The sequence below is a fragment of the Gouania willdenowi genome, chromosome 19 (assembly GCF_900634775.1).
Source record: "Gouania willdenowi chromosome 19, fGouWil2.1, whole genome shotgun sequence".
Classification (NCBI taxonomy): Eukaryota; Metazoa; Chordata; class Actinopteri; order Blenniiformes; family Gobiesocidae; genus Gouania; species Gouania willdenowi.
Window position 1 is genome coordinate 19,351,204 of NC_041062.1, and position 20,041 is coordinate 19,371,244.

Genomic DNA, 20,041 nt, shown 5'->3' on the forward strand with positions numbered 1-20,041 from the left:
ATATCCGTCTGGTTGACCAGACATCTCAGATCTGTCATCACTACTGTGTGAAAAAAGCCTACACATTTAATTGCCAATCATTTAAAATCACATCTGGATGTAAATCTTTTTCAAATTTACAAAACTACTGTTTTTATGGTTTTGTTTTTTTTCTAAATTCTAGTACCACTTTTTTCTAAATTGAGTTTCCCTGAGGCTTTCTACCATGTATCCATTCCTATGTATACAAGAGCAACCCACTCACGTTGGGGCACCAAAAATACACCAGGAGCTGTTGAAAATCTTCTGTCATCAGTCATTCAAAGAAAACAAAAACAATTTAATCCTATTAGTGTAAAATGACCCTAATGCACCGTGTTATATAATTTATGTTCTCACAGTACTTGTCCAGACATGTCAGCGTTCTCCTAGGAACCAACGGATAAACACACAACCTTCTGTCTGCTTTTTCCTGTTAGATCAATTGTTTTCTGGGATTCCCTGTTCTATGACGTTTTATGGGTTTGACCAAATGTTGACCTCACCTCATTGCTGGAAAAATAACACACCCCACTGCCTTTCAGTTCTTTTCCGTGGTTTCCCTTCCTCTCGCATATTTTCTGAATAGAGATCACCAAGTTTGGTATCTATCCTTGTTTTGTACAATGAAAGGAAGAAGGAAATAGCCACGTAATCCAAATGTTTTCCATAAGCCTCCACAGAGAACATACACTGCCTTAGAGCATGGGAATCTCCTCAGTGGTTAACTGCCAGACGTACTTCACTCACTCAAATCTAAGCCTGTAACCTATGGATAGAGTGTATCCATATGTGTATACAGGCATGAATATGCAGTTGGTAAGTCTGTATTTAACCCAGCTGTTTTTGGAATGCCTGGGTTCAATGTAGGCTGGGAATGACGTAATTGTGAGTCGGAGGGTTTGTATAGATATCTGCTGTGGAATTTGTGGACTTTGGTTCTGTTTTTGGAGCACAACACTCTGGTATTTGGTTCATCCTCCCTGTGTGTTTATCTCCCTATAGTTCTCTGTCCTTTTCCCTTTTTGTAAATTGATCTCAATGGATGCAATCTTGCTTTCGATGTTCTCACTGGTATGCCAACCTAAACCAGTTTTGTGTTATTTAACAGCCTTTGCCTGACACAAACAGTAACTTCAACAATCGTCACTTCTTTTCATGAGTTGGTGAAACACAGCCCATTACTGTCTATTGTAATTGTGACACCTGGGCTGGAAAGGAAAGTCAATAGTCCTCCTGCAAAACCTCAGTTGGCCTCTGTCTTTGAGCGTGAATAGCTGTGGCCGCTGTCAATGAGAGTATTATGTCGTGTCCCACAGCGGGTCTGTGTTGGTGGCCTGCTGGACAGGAGAATGCCTGTGTGATTTTTTTTTTTTTTTTTTCTTCAAAGCCAAATTACCCTTGAGAGTGTTCAGTTTCAACCCGTGGCCATTGCGATGAAGACATTTCCGATGAATCATGCGTTTCAAAGATAACATTCCAGCGTCATTCCCCAGGGACAGACCTTATCCGCCATGCTTGAACCTTAACCATCAATCCCACACAGGCACCAAATCAAATCTGTTCAAGGCTACTGGATTATTTTAGCAGATACAGTCACGTTTTGTGCACAATTTACTGGAATAATGTCCAGTTAACATTTAAACGCTGAGATTTGTACTTGTGTTTTCTACATCTTGGCTGTTTTGAGTTGTCAAACATAATATATATTCATAGCTTTTAGATCAGCATACAGGGACTAAAAAGTACAGGATAAGAACATAAATAGTACAACCTGAACTAATGTTCTTGCTTTGTGCCCTTAATGATGGAGGACATTAAATGGTGGATGTCTTTGGATCACTTTGTGTGCACAGATCGAACGGCGTATGGAGCTGGTGCGTGTGGTGGCGCACAACACGCACAAAAGAATGGCGTCGTGTCTACAGGGACACATGTGTGCAGATGCGGAAAAGAGACATGTAAGGCTATATGTTTATGTATGTCATTGCTTTTGAATGTTTACAGCTTTTAATTTAAATTTTATGTATTACATTTTTTTCTCTGAACAGCAAAAACATGTTTTTTTTTTATTTAGATAATCTAGTCCAGTCTATCATTTGTCTTTTTTTTTCTTTTGTTTTCGGCCCAAATATACACTACAGTCGGTACCACGCCTCTATACAGGAAATGGTCAGGTAAAAGTACCACCGCTTTACCCTCAACACCATTTGCTCCATTTCTTATTCAAGCATCTGTTATCTTTGTTCTTTCTGCATGACACTTCTGCTTTTGGGAATGTTGGTATAAAACAGGATATTTCATGCAGTCTTTTTGCAAAAATTAAGGTTATACGGTTGTCAACAAGGCTGTGGGAGTTCTTCTAAATTTCTTGCTTTCTAAGTCGACATCCTTAATCCCATATAACATCTGCATTTGTCTCTATTACATTATTAAACCTGTTATCTTCCAGTTGATGTTTCCACAGTAAAAGCCCTTAATGCATCTTGTCTTGACTTGAAATCAAAGTACTTGAAAATGTCTCAGTTGGTCGATGTTTTTATTCAAGTCTAATCGCCATCTCATCTTCCCCTGCAGAAAAAGCTTCCTCTTACAGCTCTATCACAGGCAATGGTGGAAGGTGGAAACCAACTGGGAGAAGATTCTTTGATAGGGTGAGTTCATGATTCGCCAATTGCAAGTGCTGCAATGTTAACCAGAATGATGGAAGAGTCAATTTGATTGTCATGGTAAAAAATGTGCTGAATAATATTTAATTGTGTTCAGTTTATGGATGGAAATGAACGACGAAACACTTTTGAGTACACACTTTTAGCATATTTCTGTGAAACTGAAATAAAGGCGAAACTCCCACTTTATACAGGCTCTTAAACATAACATCACTGTGCAATGAGGCGTCTTTGAATGTGGTTGCATGGATATGACCTATGGTGTTCCTCAAGGCTCAATTCTGGGACTTTTTTTTTTTTTTTTGCCAGTTGAAATATACTATGTACTAACAACTATGTTGGTGATTACCAAACATACTGAGATGACGACAACTAAATCTAGTGGTATAAAGTAGTTGAAGTTAATGACTGAATGAAACAAATTCCTTCAACTAATTAACAACAATACTCAAGAAATTTGTCCGCAGTAAAAAAGATTAGAGGATTGTTGTTGGTACATACCTCAAACCATTGTCTCAAAAACAACAGTTTTAGGATTCGCTCGGATAGTCGGCCTTGTTTGGGCGGTGTGAACACGCAAACAAAGTCCAAAGCAGATCAAACAAATTCTAAAACAGAAGTCCACAACAGGGCTTTAAAACCACAAAAGCACGGCAACTTGTTGCTGCTTCATTGTTGATGGTGGTGAAAGAACAAAAACAGAGAAGGCTGAAGTTTCTGCGCACTCTTAAGGGCTCACTTTGACCCATTGTTGAGAGCATCTTTTTCGGGTTTCTGTTTTTCTGCCGAGAGAAGTTTCTACTCCAGTAACGGTAGTAGCTCATGCAAACAGCATCAGAGGCTATTTGGAGTGGATTAGAATTTGCGATCTGAACTCAAAGCGAATCAAACCCAAGGTGATAAAATTATCAGCTGTCCTATTCCGACCGAGTCCGGGACTAAATCGTTGTGGAACCATCCTTAAGGGTGCTTTGTTTCCCTGAAAAGTCCTCTTCATTTGTCCCATGTGAACACACAACCAAAGTCTAGAGCAGATCAGACAAGTTAATTGTACTTTGGATAAATAAAGGAGATCTTGGAGCAGTTTCAATTTAATTTACAGCTCTGACATAAAGCTAACTGCTAGATGGCAACGCTGCAACATGTGTAAAGAAAAATAGTTTGAATGCACACCTAAAGCAGTATCCGACAGGTTTTTCTTGACATTTTGGAACAATTCCAAAAGTGCATTGTGAAAACAAACTGAGACAAATCAATTTGTATTAGCTGTTCTCCGCCCGTTTCGTCTTAGTCTGGGGCTAACCCTATGTGGATGCATCCTAAAATACAAACAGTGCTTTCAAGAGAGTCTAATTAATCGATTTTTTCATCTCATCTAAAATTGCTGAGAAAAGCCCTCAATTTGAGGTATTTTCATTTAAAGTAATGACATTATTGTAGCAAATCAAAATATTGATATATAACATAGACATTTATATTCTGCTGTTCTTGAAACTAGTCCCAAGAACTGCTGACACCTTTAGTTTAGACCATCAGGGGGAAATATTGATGTGTACTTTCGTCAATATCCAAAAAATAGAAAATACAAATGAAATAAAACATCAGGTCCATATGTAGTGCTATAAGTTAGTGCATCATAAACAGTAAGAACACTTTTATGATCAAAACAATTACTAAACACCAGACTTGTTGCTTTTTCTCTTCTTCAGATAATAATATTTAGCCATTGACTTTGTTCATTTGTCAGTCATGGACTTATTTTGACTCTGAACCCTATCATCTTGTCCAGTGTGTATTGGACACACTGCCTGCTCACAGAATGTTGCGCACAGTTTGCACACAGCCAGGCTTTTGTTTTCTATCCAGTGTTTTTATTTGGTAAAATTTACACAAACGAAAGCACAGCAGTCTCCCGTCTTGTATTGCAGTCTGTGGATCAATATTATGGGTATGCTGGGAAGTCTTGATGTAAGAAAGATTCCGTGCTGTTTGGAGTGCAAAAAAAAAAAGAAAACGCGATTGATGGCCTCATTTTTTTAGTGCGTTATTTTTCCTGTAATAATCGCAATTACTGTTCTAAGAACACAGCCCTAATTACAAACACTTAACTTAAGTTGACAAACCATCAAATTTAAGAGTCAATATTAGGTCTCACAGGTCTTCCAGTAATAATAATGTTTGCTGCACACAACTAGATCAAACTGCCAACAGCTCTATTTGTTTTCAGGATTTTAATGTTTCCCTGTTAATCATGTACAGGTAACTCACATTTAGTGTATAAAAAGCACTCCTGAATTAGAATAGATTTAAGTTCCCTCCCTTGCCTGAAGGTTTGTTTGCAGCTTGTCTTCATAAGCACAGATGAGCTGTCACTCACTTTAGCTCCAGGCAGCTGTGACTGGTGACAGTGTGATGACCTGGTTTTACAGTCGTGTATTGATGAGGGCAGATGAAGAGCCACTGAAACAGAACCATCTTTTCAATGCATTACTATGTTGCAACCAGGGTCAGGATCAATAATAACTGGTCATTAATTACAATTATGATGTCATTAGAATTGTTTTGCTGTTTTTTTTTTGCCTGCACATGCTGTCAAAGGTCTTTTTAAGACACCAATGATGTAATTAGAATTGTGATCATAATTGGAAAAAATCTGCTGCTGTTTTAATTGTAATTGAGTTCAGATAATTGACTTTGTAATTGTAATAGGCATGGACATTCTATAAAAAAAAAGTTACAATGTAATTAAATGCAAAACTGTGGAACCGTGTTATAGTTCTATGGCTTACACATAGGCCTACATAGTTAACAATTATTAAAACATGTTTCTCTTAAGGATCATTTTATTATTTAAAAAAAATAAATTAAATTTAGGGGTGTACTGACAGAATAAAGGCTCAGACGCCCACACCAAAAATATCAATACCAATTATTTAATTGATTAGGAAGCCTAACAAGGCAACCAAGAGATGAAAAACTAATTAGATGATAGATAACATTTTTTTCTGTATTTTACAGCTCATTTTAGGCAGTGGTTCTCAAACTTTTTTGGCTCAAGTACCCACTTTGTTCAACGAGAACATTTTGTTCAGAATTCTGTTAAAAAATAACTATAGAGCATAATGATGGAATGAATGAGTGATAAAACACATTTTAAAGAATCTCATTTTGTAAGTAAGTGGAAAGAAACAGTATTTAGTAAATCCTGAATAGATTTACTTCTATCATTTTTATCATTTACGGTCATTTTCCTCCAGGTGTATGACCAAGTCTGACCTTTGTATTTTCACTTCATGTTCTAATCAGTATCATTTCTTGTATAATTTTGTGCGTGTTTTTTTTTTTTTTTGTAATTTTGTGTTTTTGTTGTCATGTCGTGTATTTTGTTGTTTGTCTGTTCTTTTTTATTTTTCAATATTTTTTTCTCTTATTTTGTATTTTTGTGTGTTATTATTTAAATTATTCTCTCAGTGTGTGTGTTTTTGGCGTCATTTTGTTTTTGTTTGTTTTTTTTATTATTCAGTATATTTTTCTCTTATAATTGTGTTTTTGTTGTCGTTTTTGTGAGTTGCTGGTAATATTTATCCTGATTATCATTTTCTATTAAAAAATAAACATAAAACCTCATATTTATAATGCTTTTAATTTACCTCTCTCTCGCAAGTAACCCCTGTAGTGCCATTGCGTACCCCTCGGGGTACACGTACCCCTATTTGAGAAACACTGATTTAAGACATGGGTCAAACTGACCAGGTATCATAAAAGATGCTAACAGAAAGCTTACACAAGAAGAAGGTTAACTTTTATTAAAGGCTCAATAATTGTGGTTTATTGTGATTGAGAATGTAATTGTAATTGATTTCAGGAGGAAATAATAATTGTAATTAGAAAAAAGCCTGGTCAAAGTAATTGTAATTGCACATGGATAAATAAAGATTTCAAATTTTAATAAAAAAATTGAATTGACCCCAACCCTGTTTGCAACCAAATAAATGAGGTTATTGATGGTTATGGTATATATTATGTTATGTCTTTGTATCTACAGGAAGATGATGGAAGTGTGTGGAGAGGCAGAGAACCGACTGGCTGCAGAGTTGATGCAACATGAGATGCAGATAGAAAAGGACGTCCTGGATCCACTCAGCCAGCTTGCAGAGGTCAGAAACCACATAAGTGCATTTGAGTTGTTAGCTTTTATGTTGAAATCTTCAAATGGTCTCAGGATTTTGGTGACTTTTAGTATCTTTTGCTTTGGTGCTTTGTTTGTAACTAAAGACCAGATTTGAGAGTTGTTTGTCTTGCCATTTGTCTGTTTTTTGAAGATTGTCTTGAGTTTGGAGGAGAAGTATGACAAGAGATCAGTTACAGGGACAAAACAACCTAAAATGAGTTACAAATGTATGAACATGTGTAGGTAAATAAGAGAAAAAAAAGTCAAACTAAGTTGTGTCCGTCCCTGTTTGTCCTCCCCAACTTCACAACCTGGTCTGACCTCCATTCATTTGAAGAGCTAGCCGAGACTATTGCTTGTTTCTCTCAAAATAACTTTTTATTTGGAAAAGCCAATAAATTCTCATTTTCACAACCTTCCACACTTTCCTCGGTCGTATCTCAGTCATACAAAGAATTGTGTATCACTAGCTGGGTTTCCATTACAGATTTTCGCAATATAAAAGCAATATTTCTAAATGTCAACAAAGTATACAGTAATTGCGCTTTGAATGTGTTTCCATTGAACGTTGTTTTGGGGAGGAGCCTCGTAACTCCCGTGAAATCTCATCCCGCCATTCTTTGCTGCTGGAAGACGGACGCTCCAAACCTCCTTATAACACTCGGTAATAATTTGTTGTTTCACGTCTAATGTGACAGTAAGTATTTTAAGAAAGTGTCTATTTGTACGGTTGCTGTACGGACAACCCCGTTGCTATTGTTACGGTTACCGAAGTACAAGTACGTAACGTCTTAGGGTTGGGTTTAGGTTTAGTTATACCCCAATATCGCAACAATTTTTAGGGTTAGGGTTAGGTTCACGGTTAGGTGTAGTGTTAGTCACGTGACCTAAACTGGCCAAATAGGGGCACTGCGTACAGATAGAATGTCGGTATATTGATACGGTAACCGCACGGATAGCCACTGCCTTTTTTTTTTAAGTATAATGCTAAAGAATGTCTCAGTCTCCTCTTCTGTTTACATGTACTTCTCCAAGAGAAGTGGTCATGTGACCAAATACCTCACGTCATATGACCAGGTACGTCACAGTGCGAAAAAAGTGTTTCCGTAGCGATTTTGCGACACATTTCAATATCGAAACGCCTGAAATTTTTCCTCATGAAAGCTTCAAAACCTTTTAGCCATATTTGAGTGTTTTTTTTTTTTTTTTTAATTTTAGGTTTTTCCATTACCAGTTTTTATTGCTTTATTTAGATTTTGCGCATTTTCAAGGGTAATGTAAACACAGCTATTGTGAAAAGCTAAAATCTACATCTCGCTATGTACACATTGCCTAGATATCATGATTGTCGTAACTATAAAAATGGTTGACACAAACTAGAACTATATTCATATATAATCTGATCTTACTGCTTTTACGAACTCAGACCATTTTGTCCAACGTCGTCAAGCTTTTCTTTCTGCACTCAGAGAAAATGAATCAATGTCAATCCATTGCTGAATGGCTTGTGAGTTCACTTAACCATTTTTTTTTACCCGTTTCCAGTCACATGGTCAGCCTGATACATCGTTTACCATCAAAGGGAGTGTTTGACCTATTTACATTATTCAGGGTTCCTGCGGATCCTTAAAAAGTCTTTAAAATGTCTTGAATCAATGTTTCAAAAGTCTTAAATTTTAACATATAATAAGTATGATTTTATGATTGGAATTAGTCTCACATTTCGAAATAAATGGTAACATTTGTTTTTAAAAATATATATAGATATACTTAATTGCTTTTCCTTTATTTATTTTTTATACTTTTGTTGTTTCATTGATTTCTGGCTATTTTTATAGTCATCTTGTGTTTTGACTGATTTTAATTATTGTTGTCTTTTTTGCGTGTATTTTACTGTCATTTTGTGTGTTTAAAAATGATCCTAACCCTATGACATTTTGTGTTTTTTTTTTTTTGTTTTTTTTTGGTTTAAACTTGTTCTGTTTGTGTGACGGGGGAAATTAGAGTGAGATTTGAAGTCCGCTGCACCTGGTTTCCCTCCCCAGGTCCTGGACCAGGTCTCCTTTTAGGATTTATTTGAGCAGTTTTCTGGACCTGCTCCTGTTTCATTCAGACTGGATGTTTTAGCTCGTAAAAAGCTGCTCCGGTTTGTTTTGTTTTGCGGTGTTACGGTCTAAATAGTGTCCAGATATACTGGTGACTGACTATCAACTGTGAGGCTGGTGTGGGGAACAATATAGATGTTAAAACTTCTATGATTTGATTCTTTTGCAAAAACAATTACAGCTTTTTTGAGGGCAGTAAAAATGTTTACCTCACACGGAAGTTGATCAGAAGAAACGAGGCGCGCCAGTAGATTCATTACACCACCTCTGGTTCGTTTTATCGTGTGCATGTTTTACGTAACATCCATTTTTTGGTTTTAATTTATTTGTGACTTATGCGTTGCTTCTTTTTATGTCCGGACCGGGAGCAAAGGTTCGCCCTGTCACCAGTTTATCTGGATACTATTTGGACCGTAACACTGTTCGGTAAAGTTGTCAAATGTTCACAGATTCGGACGTAACGTCATCGACACACAAATTACACCTCTACCATCAGTGTGAGTTGAACAACATGATACTAGATCATTTTTTATCAAACGCAGCGAGTAAAAGTCCGTCTGTCTGTCGTTTTGTGTGGTGAGATTAAAACATGAAGCTCTCGTAAATATCCAAAAATCACACCAACGGAACAAGGTTTCATTTTAAAACAGAAAAACGCTGCTTGTTTGGTTTTTCTGTTTTCCCGTTTCTGGTTTTAAATTAATAAAACAAAAAAAACCAATTTGTTTTTTCATATTTTTTAATTTGGTTTTGAAAGGAAAAGGTACACTGATTATATATTCACACATAACAAGTTTAGATTCAACTCTATATAACGAAGCTTTTAAATTTTGATCAAAATAATGGCAATAATAACATGCATCTGTAAAAATCACCTTTCTTTAACCAACATGTCCTCTGTCGTGCTTCAACAGTCAAGAATATCCCCTTGTGGATAAATAAAAAAATGAATTATTAGTAGTAGTTGTAGTTCTTAAAGCTGCTGTTAATTGTATTTGGTGTAAAGTCTGAATTCTGAATATTTATTACCACCTTATGTTGTGACTGTGGGAGGAGACTGATCTAATGTACTTCAGTGTTCTTTATTCCTTTGGTTTCTGTTTCCCTGTCGTTACAGGTGGATATCCCCAACATCCTGAAGCAGAGGAAACAGCTAGCTAAATTAGTGCTGGACTATGATTCTGCCAGAGCGAGGTCCGTCACATGATGGTCAACAGATTTATAGACGTTTTACGGCTCACACTCGTTTATACGCTTCCTTTCTTTTGCGTGTCCGAAATCAGGTGGTTGCAGGCAACCAAGTCAATAATCTCAGGAACAAACACTCAAGCGCTGACGGCCAAGGCCGACCTGCTGAAGGAGGAGGTGGATGAGGCTATGAACAAAGTGGAGATGTGCAAGGTAATGGTTCACATTATTAACACATGGTCCTAGAATTGTATTCAATGAAAGAAAAATATTGGTGTTTTTATAAAGATTTACAAAGAAGGATAGAAAACCAAACAGTGTCCTGGTATATTGTAATGCCAACTGTCATCCCTTTAAACCAGTGGTTCTCAAATGGGGGTACGCAATTTCACTAATTTCACTCTCCAGCGATTGGCTCTGCCACACACGTGACTCGCTCCGGTGGACAGTTTTATGAAATAATTCATCAACGGTACTATTGCAGTCCTAACAAATCCAAGGTTGCACACATTTGAATCAAGCTGCAGCCATGTTGAAAGTATCAGCTCTGTCTGTCCCTGAATACCAGAGATACTGTATTTGAGCCACAGACACACACACACACACACACACACACACACACACACACACACACACACACACACACACACATTCCTTGCTTTATAGGCAGATAGATGATGATGGAAATAATCTTGATTAGAACATGAACTGAAAATACAGGAGTCAGTCTTGGTCCCACACAAGGAGGGAGATGACCGGAAATGATAAAAACTATAGCAATAAATCTATTCAGGAGGCAATAAATACAGTTTCATTCCACTTATTCACATGAGATTTTTTTAAATGTACTTATTCATTCCATCATTATGCTGTATGGTTGTTTTTCCATGGTATTCAGAGCCAAATGTAGTCGAACAAAGGGGATACTGTAATTTCCGTACTATAAAGTGCACCCATTTATTGGCCGCATTCCAATAATGTAGCAATTTTCCAAGAAAAATTCATACAAAGGCCGCATCGTCACATAGGTTACACTTTATTGGCTGATGAGGGTGCCCTTCAGACGACTCGGCCAATCAGAATGGGCAGGTTGGCGGGCTGCTATGCTATCGTTTGCTTTAATGGAGAGTTCCGTGTTTTATCTGATATCTTTCCTTCTCCACATAAAGTCTTCTTCTCACTGCCCCACGTCTGCATATCAGTCCATTTACAGCTTTTTATGGTCAGTTTTTACTGGAACCAGATCAGATTCACCGTTTTGTCCGTTCTTCTTACCGTGAATCACTGTGGAGCGATTACGACAAGTCGGACTCTGAGTCAGAATACGGATGAGATCTCTTCTGAGCAAACGAAACGTGGTGATTTGGCAACGTCATGCTGTTCAATGTTTCCTTCTATTACAAACTGGATGACTTTTACTGTATCCGTCTGTCAGTTCTCCTTACGTAAGCTTCTCTATCAGCTTCAGTGTCCATGACAAAATGACTGAAAATGATTCAGTGGGAGCGCAGTCGATCTAATATAAATCGTTTCATTGGTCCGAGTCGTTGTTTAAGCCGCAGGGTTCAATGCCTGAGAAAAAAGTTGCAGCTTATAGTCTGGAAATGACGGTAGTTGGATTTAGAAATAAGAGAAATTGGTACTTGAGTCAAAACTGTTTGAGAACCACTGCTTTAAACCAACTGCAGAAATCCATTATCAGTAGATAAAAGTGGGGCAGAGTGAACCGTAACATGGACTGGATGCTCTGAGCTGATTTGCTGACACCCACAAATGAGTGAAAATGCATCGTCAGCACAGCGTGTGTTTGTGGCGCGTCCAGGAAACACACACTCGCGCTTCCCCCAGGCTCCTCTGGTCCTGCCAACAGCAGCACCATCTACCAGTCACGTAGATGTGCACTGATGAATTAGACTGTGTGTAAAGTAATGTTTGTGTAAAACACATGATCATTGTTGTTTTTTTTCCCCTCTGGTTCATTTGCACAGGACCAACTTGCTGCAGACATGTATAGTTTTTTCTCTAAGGAAGGGGACTACGCCCACTACTTCATAACCGTGAGTGCAGCGTTGCTTTCCGTGGGAATGTTTACAGCTGCAATTACTGACTTTTGCTGTCTTAGTACTGTTTTATTCACACACTGCTTTAATTGATGTGTATATGTTGCTGTAGCTGTTGGAAGCTCAGGCTGATTATCACCGAAAGTCTCTGACTGTTCTAGAAAACGTGCTACCAACCGTCAAGGCCCAGCAAGGTATGGAACACAAAAAGAAATGCAACAAATTACACTTGATTTTAAGGAAATGCCTCATATCTGTATCAAAAATTATTACAATGACACAAAAAATAAAAGGTCTTTATTGTTGACCTTTTGAAAATCAAATCAAAATCACCTTGAAATTCCAGTAACTAAACACAGACTTATGCACAATTTGAAGAGTTGACTGTGAAAAATAAATGAAATTGTCTTTTCACTTTCATTAAAGCAGAACTAAGTAACTTTTTCACCTTAATAAATCCTTCTCTTAGTCCCTGTGAGGGTAATACAAGTGTTTATGAGGTGATTGGGGGGTCTTTCATCTCCCCCTGCTGTCTCTGGCCAGAAAAGCACACTTGCAACTTTCCTGCCTCCGACCCGGTGGCAGACGTACTGCTTTTATGGCAGCCCAATACAAACTAATGCTAGATTATGACCAGCCCCGTGGTTGCACGCGGTTGTCTATAAATTCACCTTTCTCAAACTTATATCATGACGGAGCCAGCAAAAAAAAAAGGCAGAGAAGACCTTTGTCCGGGGAACAGAGCAACTCCATGCAGTGACAGCTCAGCAGCAACACACAGCAATCACACGCACTGTTGGCACGCGCGCACACACTTGCAACCCAGTACTCCATCAGGCAGCACACACACAAATATCCAACCATCCATTTTCAGAGCCGCTTTGTCAGCACATAAACAAACACATCACACACATTTTTTAACATCATACATTTATTTTACTTGTCTCTCTTCCTCATACTGTTCACATGGTCACATGGGACTATATGTGTGAAAGCACTTAGTGTCACTGTTGTATTAGGATTTTTCAGTGATCAGTTGCTACCATCTTGGGAGAGCATGTAGCTGTGTGGTGGGGCAGGTGGCGGGGGGTGGGGAGTTTTTACAGCCGTGACATAACCAAAAGGGATCTTCAGAGTTACTTAGTTCTGCTTTAATAACCACTTATCAAGAGCTCAATTTTATTTATAGGATTTTCTTTGGGTAAAATCATTGTCGCCTACTTGGTAATTCAGAGCACATGTCAAAGAGACATACACGTATTAGCCTGTTAAAGCTAGTTCATTATAAACATTTAATTCTTACATTTGCACACAGCAATTTGTTTATATGAAATTTTTGTAGTATAGTTATGGTCATTGGTGTAGCACACTATTTTAAGAATTTTAAGTACCAGTATTGCAGGTTGGGTTTTGTTAAAGAAAATGTATTTAAAAAACATATAAATTGCAGTTTTAGAAAATGTTATATAAATGGTAGTTGGTGGCTATAGTAATATAGGAACATGATGTTTTTCTATAAAATGTTTCAGAAGTGCTCATTTGAAAACAAAGCAAGTCCATAATTTAAGAAAAATCATGTGTTTTTCCTCCTTTTTAAAGTAAATTTTAGAATTTTTTTAATATATAAAACTAGTAACCCTTTGGAATATTCAGTAACTTTGAATTAGCTTGATGTTTCAAAAAGGCTGGTGACCCCTGCTCTACATGTTAACACTCCATAACATACAGTATTCTACACACGGTCTAGATCACGTGTCAAACTCAATGCCCGGGGGCCTGATCCGGCCCTTTATAGCAGTGTTTCTCAAATGGGGGTACGTGAACCTTTAGGAGTAAGCGATGGCACAGCGGGGTTCTTGAAAAAGGGAGAGAGAGTGGACAATTAACAAATAAAGTGTCAGTCTTGGTCCCACCTCAGGCATGACATGACTGGAAATTTGGATAAAAACTATAGAGATAAATCTATTCAGGAGCCACTAAATGAGAGTCTGGACTTTAAGTGATGTTGACTGAAATTTCTGAAAAATTAAAATAGACTTTTTTTTTTTTTTTTTTTTTTTAAGTAAAACAACACAATCTTATACAACTGTTTCTATACTTTCACTTTGTGAATATAGTTCAACTAAATCTGAACTATATCTGAACTCAAATATGATCGAAAACTAAGTCTTTGGGGTCGCCAGAAATTCATGATATCAAAATGGATTCATGATCCAAAAAAGGTTGTTTCATTCCACTTATTTACAAAGCGAGATTCTCTAAAATGTGTGTTATCACTCGTTTATTCCATTATGCTTTATTGTTGTTTTTAATTTGTTTTCTAAGCAAAATGATGTCGGACAATAGAGGTACTTGGATTCAAAAGTAAGAGAAATGGGTACTAGAGCCAAAACAGTTTCCCTATAGTAACCCTATTCAATTTGGCCCGCAGGACAAAGCAAAAATGACAGAGAAAACATTAATTATTATGTAAATTACCAATAAAACCTGTTGTAGATATCTCAAATTTACAAACTCCACAATATTTTTAGGGGCTTGCATTTTTCCTTTGTTGAATGCAGTCATTTTTAATTGCAAATTGTGGAAAGAGCTCTCAATGTTTCCACAAATCTCACCAATCAATCACATAAAATTCCTCTAAATTACACAAAAAATGTTTAAATAATAATAAATGAACTAAATTGAGCTGATACTGAAAACTAGTGCACAAAAATGTTATAGTTGTTTTTTTTCCCTCACCTAAAATCTACATTCCACTTGAGGTAAACCTGGTACATGTTTGGCCCCTGAACTAAAATAAGTTTGACACCTCGGTCTAGACAGTTACTATTTTAAAATTGACATTTCTCTTGAAATATCTGTTGCAAAACTGTCTCACTTCACCATCTGTGTTCTGTGTTACAGCCCAATTTGCTAGAAATTCAAAACGCTTGCACAAAGATGCCATGACGAGTCACTGGTAGAAACAGAAGCAGTTATTTTGAATCACTTCCATTTAAGCAGGGGCGTAAAACTCATTTTAGCTCAGGGGCCAAATACGGAGCGGTTTGATCTCAAGTGGGCCACAGATTTTTTGCGGGAAAACGAGTAATTTCAACAATGACTGCAATCATGCGATATAAGCACCAGGAAAGCTGTGAGCCAATACAAATATTGCTGAGTTTCATTTACAAAATGATTTCTGTTTTATCTGTCCTTTTTATTTTCTCCTGCAGGCCAAATTGGAAGCTCTAAAGGCCTGGATTTGGCCCCCAGGCCATGAGTTTGAGATGTGGTCTAGACAGTTACCACTTTAAAATTCACATTTCTCTTTAAACATCTGTTGCAAAACTGTCAGCTCCTGTTTCACTTCACCTTCTGTTTTACAGCCCACTTTGCTAGAAGTTCAAATTGTTTTGCACAAAAATACCATGACAAGTAAAAGTAGAAGCAGTTATTTTTAATCACTTCCATTAGTGGCACCTAAAACAAAAGCTGTTTCTCTCACTGCTGTCGCATGGATTGGTAAATTCTAGATATTAAATAGGAGTACTTTGTTTTCCCCACTTTAGTCTCCAGCTTCTATGTATCTTTCACTTTCACAGACAATGCTTCCTTTTCATAGTCTATTGAATAGACGTATTCACCTTTTTCTTTTTTTAATTTAATCAGTGACTCATTCAAGGAAGTGTGTTTTTTTTTTTTTTTTCTCTCTTGAACTGAGTATAAGTGGATGAAACCAGACAAGCCTGGTTTCCCAGCATGTGGTCAATGACTCATATGCTGCCCCCCCTCCTCTTAATCTTTTAGTTTTGCACCCCACACTCCTCTCTTCAAACACGTGCACTCATAAACACACAGAGCTACAATCTGTTGCTTCTCCATGCTGAGAATGTTTGTTTAATGTGTGGTTCAAGAAAAAAGAAGAATAAGCTCACTGGTGGGGGAGAAAAGTTGACCCAGATATTTACCATTTACATTTACATTTACATCAGCATAAGGCCTCACTCGTGCAGAATAACTATTTCATTGCAGGATGTAGGGATAAAAAGTTCATAGGAATGATCTAAAACAGCTTTGTTTTTTCGCCCTCCAACACATTATCAAAGACAAAGTCACTGCATGTGTGTGTTTTTCCTTTAGACTCATGGATGGAAAAGCCAGCGTTCGGCAGCGGGCTGGACGAGCACCTGAAGAGAAGTGGAAGGGAGATTGCACTGCCAATAGAAGCGTGTGTAATGATGCTCCTGGAGACGGGCATGAAGGAAGAGGTGAGGAATTAAACTAGGATTTAAAAAAATATCCTCATGCAAGAAAAAAAAAATACAGAAACCAACATTTCTGCAGGAAGAAAACACATGTCTTGGTTTATCCAGGTTACTGTCAAATGCTATCTAAGCAAAAACTTAATAAAATCTACTTCAGGATCATTTACTTTCCTAATAGCAGTAAAAGGTCAGTTTAAGTTTTGAATCTGTGTACTCTTTGTTCTTTGGTTATTCTGTTTTAAAACCTATTCAAAATAACAAACAGTATGGTTGTTTTTGTTTTACTGACTCAAAATTCGAAACAAAAACCAGACGAGCAGCGTTTTTCTGTTTTAAAATGTAATTTTGTTCTGTTTGTGTGATATTTGGATATTTACGGGAAAACTATGGACAAGAGCTTCATGTTTTAAGCTCACCACACAGAGGGGACCCACAGACGGGGGCGGACTTTCACTCCTGGACGAAAAAGGAGCAACGCACAAGTCACATTACTGACGAACTGATGAATTGAAACGTTAATACATAAATAAATACAAACAAAATTAATGTTAGATAAACTATGCACGTCATAAGTGATTAAAGGAACCAGAGGTTGTGTAATGAATCTACTGGTGCTCCTCGTTTCTTGTGATCAACTTGATTGCTGCCGTTATTGGTTAGTGGTATTATAACATGCAAAAATATTTTTTTTACTGCCCTCAAAAAAAGCTGTGTAATTGTTTTTGTCAAATCATAGAAGTTCTAACATCTATTGTTCCTTACAGTCGATAGTCAGTCACCAGTTTATCTGGATACTATTTAGACCAACACTGTTTGGTAAAGTTAGCACGATATTCACAGATTCGGACTTCCATCAATAGCTCTTTAACGAAACGTCATCGACACACAAATTATGCCTCTTTGCCATTGGTGTGAGGTGTACAACATGATACAAGATCATTTTTGTGAAACGCAGCAGAGTAAAAGTCTGCCCCCGTCTGTGGGTCCACTCTGTGTAGTGAGCTTAAAACATCAAGCTATCGTCCAAATATCTCATAAACAGAAGATTTAATTTTAAAACATAAAAACCCTGCTTGTCTGGTTTTTGATTTTTTTGTATTTCTGTTTTGGTTTTAAGTCAGTAAAACAAAATAACCACACTGTTTATTTGATATTTTGATTTGGTTTTAAAACGGAATAACCAAAAAACTAACAGAAAGCAAATAGGGAATGAATGCGTGTACTATCAGCCCCTTCTTGTTTTGAATTTCTATTGATGTTTTGTGAGTTTGTAATTAAAAAACAGGATTATTTTCTTTCCAAATAGCAGTAAAATGTCAGTTTAATTTTCTGATGACAACTTAGTTTTCTGATTAAAGTTGTTACAGCTCACTAAATTACTAAACCTCACAAATATTTTGAGTTACTTTAGACAAAAGTAATATGAGTAAGTCATGTGACACATTGCAATTAATTCACTAGTCCTTTATCTATTATTATTTATAATTTGGGTAAAGTATTTGTTTCAGAAAATCAAAGATAACCTCATCTTTCTGATTCCCTGTCAGACTCATAGAGCTGCAATATATTATCATTCAGCTTCTTTTAACGCGGATATATTGTCTTTAAATCACAAAGCAGGATGAATGAAGCGAACTCACGGGGAGAATAGAAGGGTTTGCTGTTGATAATAAAGGATTCCAGGTGAGGAGAGCAGTGCTGAAGGATCACTGTCACGTCGTTACACCAGTTGCTGTTCACATAAAAGCAGATTCCTCCACCTTTCTTCTTCCCGGTGAGCTCCGCGTCTCGGTCCGCTCTGTGAAGTTGGAAGCCGGCCAACTGCAGCGCAGAGTCCGGTACCGCTCCACACAGCCACGTTTCCGTGAAGCACAGAACAGAAGATGAGGAGAAGTCTCTGTTTCTACCCAACAGCAGCTGGAGTTCGTCCACTTTGTTACACAGTGAGCGCACGTTAGAGAGGAATATCCCTGGTAACGGTGTGCGTCGGCCACGCTGGCGGAGGTGCACTAGCGCACCAGCTCTTTTTCCTCTCCTCCGGCGCTTCACTTTGTGAGCAAAGGTGAGCGCACCTTTGAGTAAAATGTCCAGTAAATCCACAGAGGAAGCGATGATTCACACACTCTTGTTATTGTTTTCAGCCAAAAAACTGCACATTACAGTAAAACACATGGCTATTTAAGCGGCTATTGTGATTGTGAGTCTGAAAAACACTGTTTTGTGTATGTGCAGTGCAGCAACAGCAGCTTCAACAGCAACAGCAGCTGTTTCTGCTGCTTCAAACACTTACTGCTACGTTGCTTTATTTTCATCGTCTCATGTAGAGATTACAGGAATAATCCATTCAAGGTAATAGTTTACTCTTTTGTGCAGCCGCAGCGGTCACATTGTGTCACAAACTCATTGGAACGGGTGGGTTCTAAGATGATCTGATCTGATCTGATCTGATCTGGCAACACTTTTACTTGTGACGTCACATTTGTAGAATAACACTTCCACCGACCACAAACAAACGACTGGATGGTTTTATTTTCATATTTTCTGTGCTGGTGGACACTCAAGTTACCTCATATGTGATCAAAAAAAGTAGATTTTTCATAATTTGTCTCCTTTAAGTCATTTTTAAAGAACAGAAATGGATTAAGGAAGAGTGCTACTTTTTACATTTTAAACCATTTTATTTTACTTTGAAGCAAAGCAAAATTCATACACATTCCTGTCTCTCTGTATACACAGAATGTGTCTGTCCGTACTGTACACTACAAACTGTATACAATGAGTATTTACTGTCTACTATATACTGAGTAAGATTAGGATGATGAGCGTTCCCACTGAAGTATACTTCCAACTTTCCCAAGATGCATTTGGAACCTACAACGATAAAAACCTGAACCACACTGAGGGTAAATATCTCCACCTTTGAAAGTTCTGAAAACATTTTAAGTGAGAAAGTGACCAAGTAGAATATCAACACGTGCTCATTTAATCCATAAAACTCGTTTCGTTCACAATGCATCATGGGGCTTAGTGCTGGGGGAAAAATCTATTTAATTGATTAATCAAATTTGGAGATAAAAATTATTTTTATTTTGCAAATTTGAGTTTAAAAAATAATAATAATAAATAAAAAAAATGTGATTTTTTTTTTTTTTTTTTTTTTTTTTTTAAATTTTTGAACAAAATCTAAAACATTTATTTATTTATTTTTTTCCCACCACAGTTTTTTAGGACTTTTTCACATTCCATCCCTGTGGGTTACTGTAGCGCGATGTGAGCACGCCCCCTCTTTGTTTACATGTGTTTACCCTTTGAGTAGGCTACTGTATATGTGTGCTACAGGCATGTTTAATGTTTTATTCACACTATGCTGAGATGCTAAGGTTTATTGTTTTTTTAATTGTAATGTTATATGTTATAAAATATGTAGTTATCTGATTTCTTAATCAGAAATGAATGACAGAGCCTCATTTACTTTTTATTTTGGGATTGTTCTATACATTGAGGACAATCACAGCAATAAAGTTGCACTTTTGACAATATATCCGATGTCTGCAGTCATTTTTAAGTGCATTGAAAAAAAAAT

The 20,041-nt window shown here is 37.2% G+C and overlaps 1 protein-coding gene across 6 annotated transcripts in view; it reads left to right on the forward strand.

Moving 5' to 3' along the window:
- arhgap17a (Rho GTPase activating protein 17a) overlaps positions 1-20,041 on the forward strand; it is a 67,758-nt gene that overhangs the window by 26,353 nt on the left and 21,364 nt on the right. For 4 of the 6 annotated variants that reach the window (XM_028476408.1, XM_028476409.1, XM_028476414.1 and 1 more), the window contains exons 3-11: positions 1,875-1,979; positions 2,163-2,195; positions 2,596-2,672; positions 6,733-6,844; positions 10,081-10,157; positions 10,247-10,364; positions 12,140-12,208; positions 12,324-12,405; positions 16,334-16,461. In XM_028476408.1, coding sequence (XP_028332209.1) covers positions 1,875-1,979; positions 2,163-2,195; positions 2,596-2,672; positions 6,733-6,844; positions 10,081-10,157; positions 10,247-10,364; positions 12,140-12,208; positions 12,324-12,405; positions 16,334-16,461 — 801 coding nt within the window. The remainder of the gene's footprint in view (positions 1-1,874; positions 1,980-2,162; positions 2,196-2,595; positions 2,673-6,732; positions 6,845-10,080; positions 10,158-10,246; positions 10,365-12,139; positions 12,209-12,323; positions 12,406-16,333; positions 16,462-20,041) is intronic. The other 2 variants (XM_028476410.1, XM_028476412.1) reach the window with 1 other exon arrangement.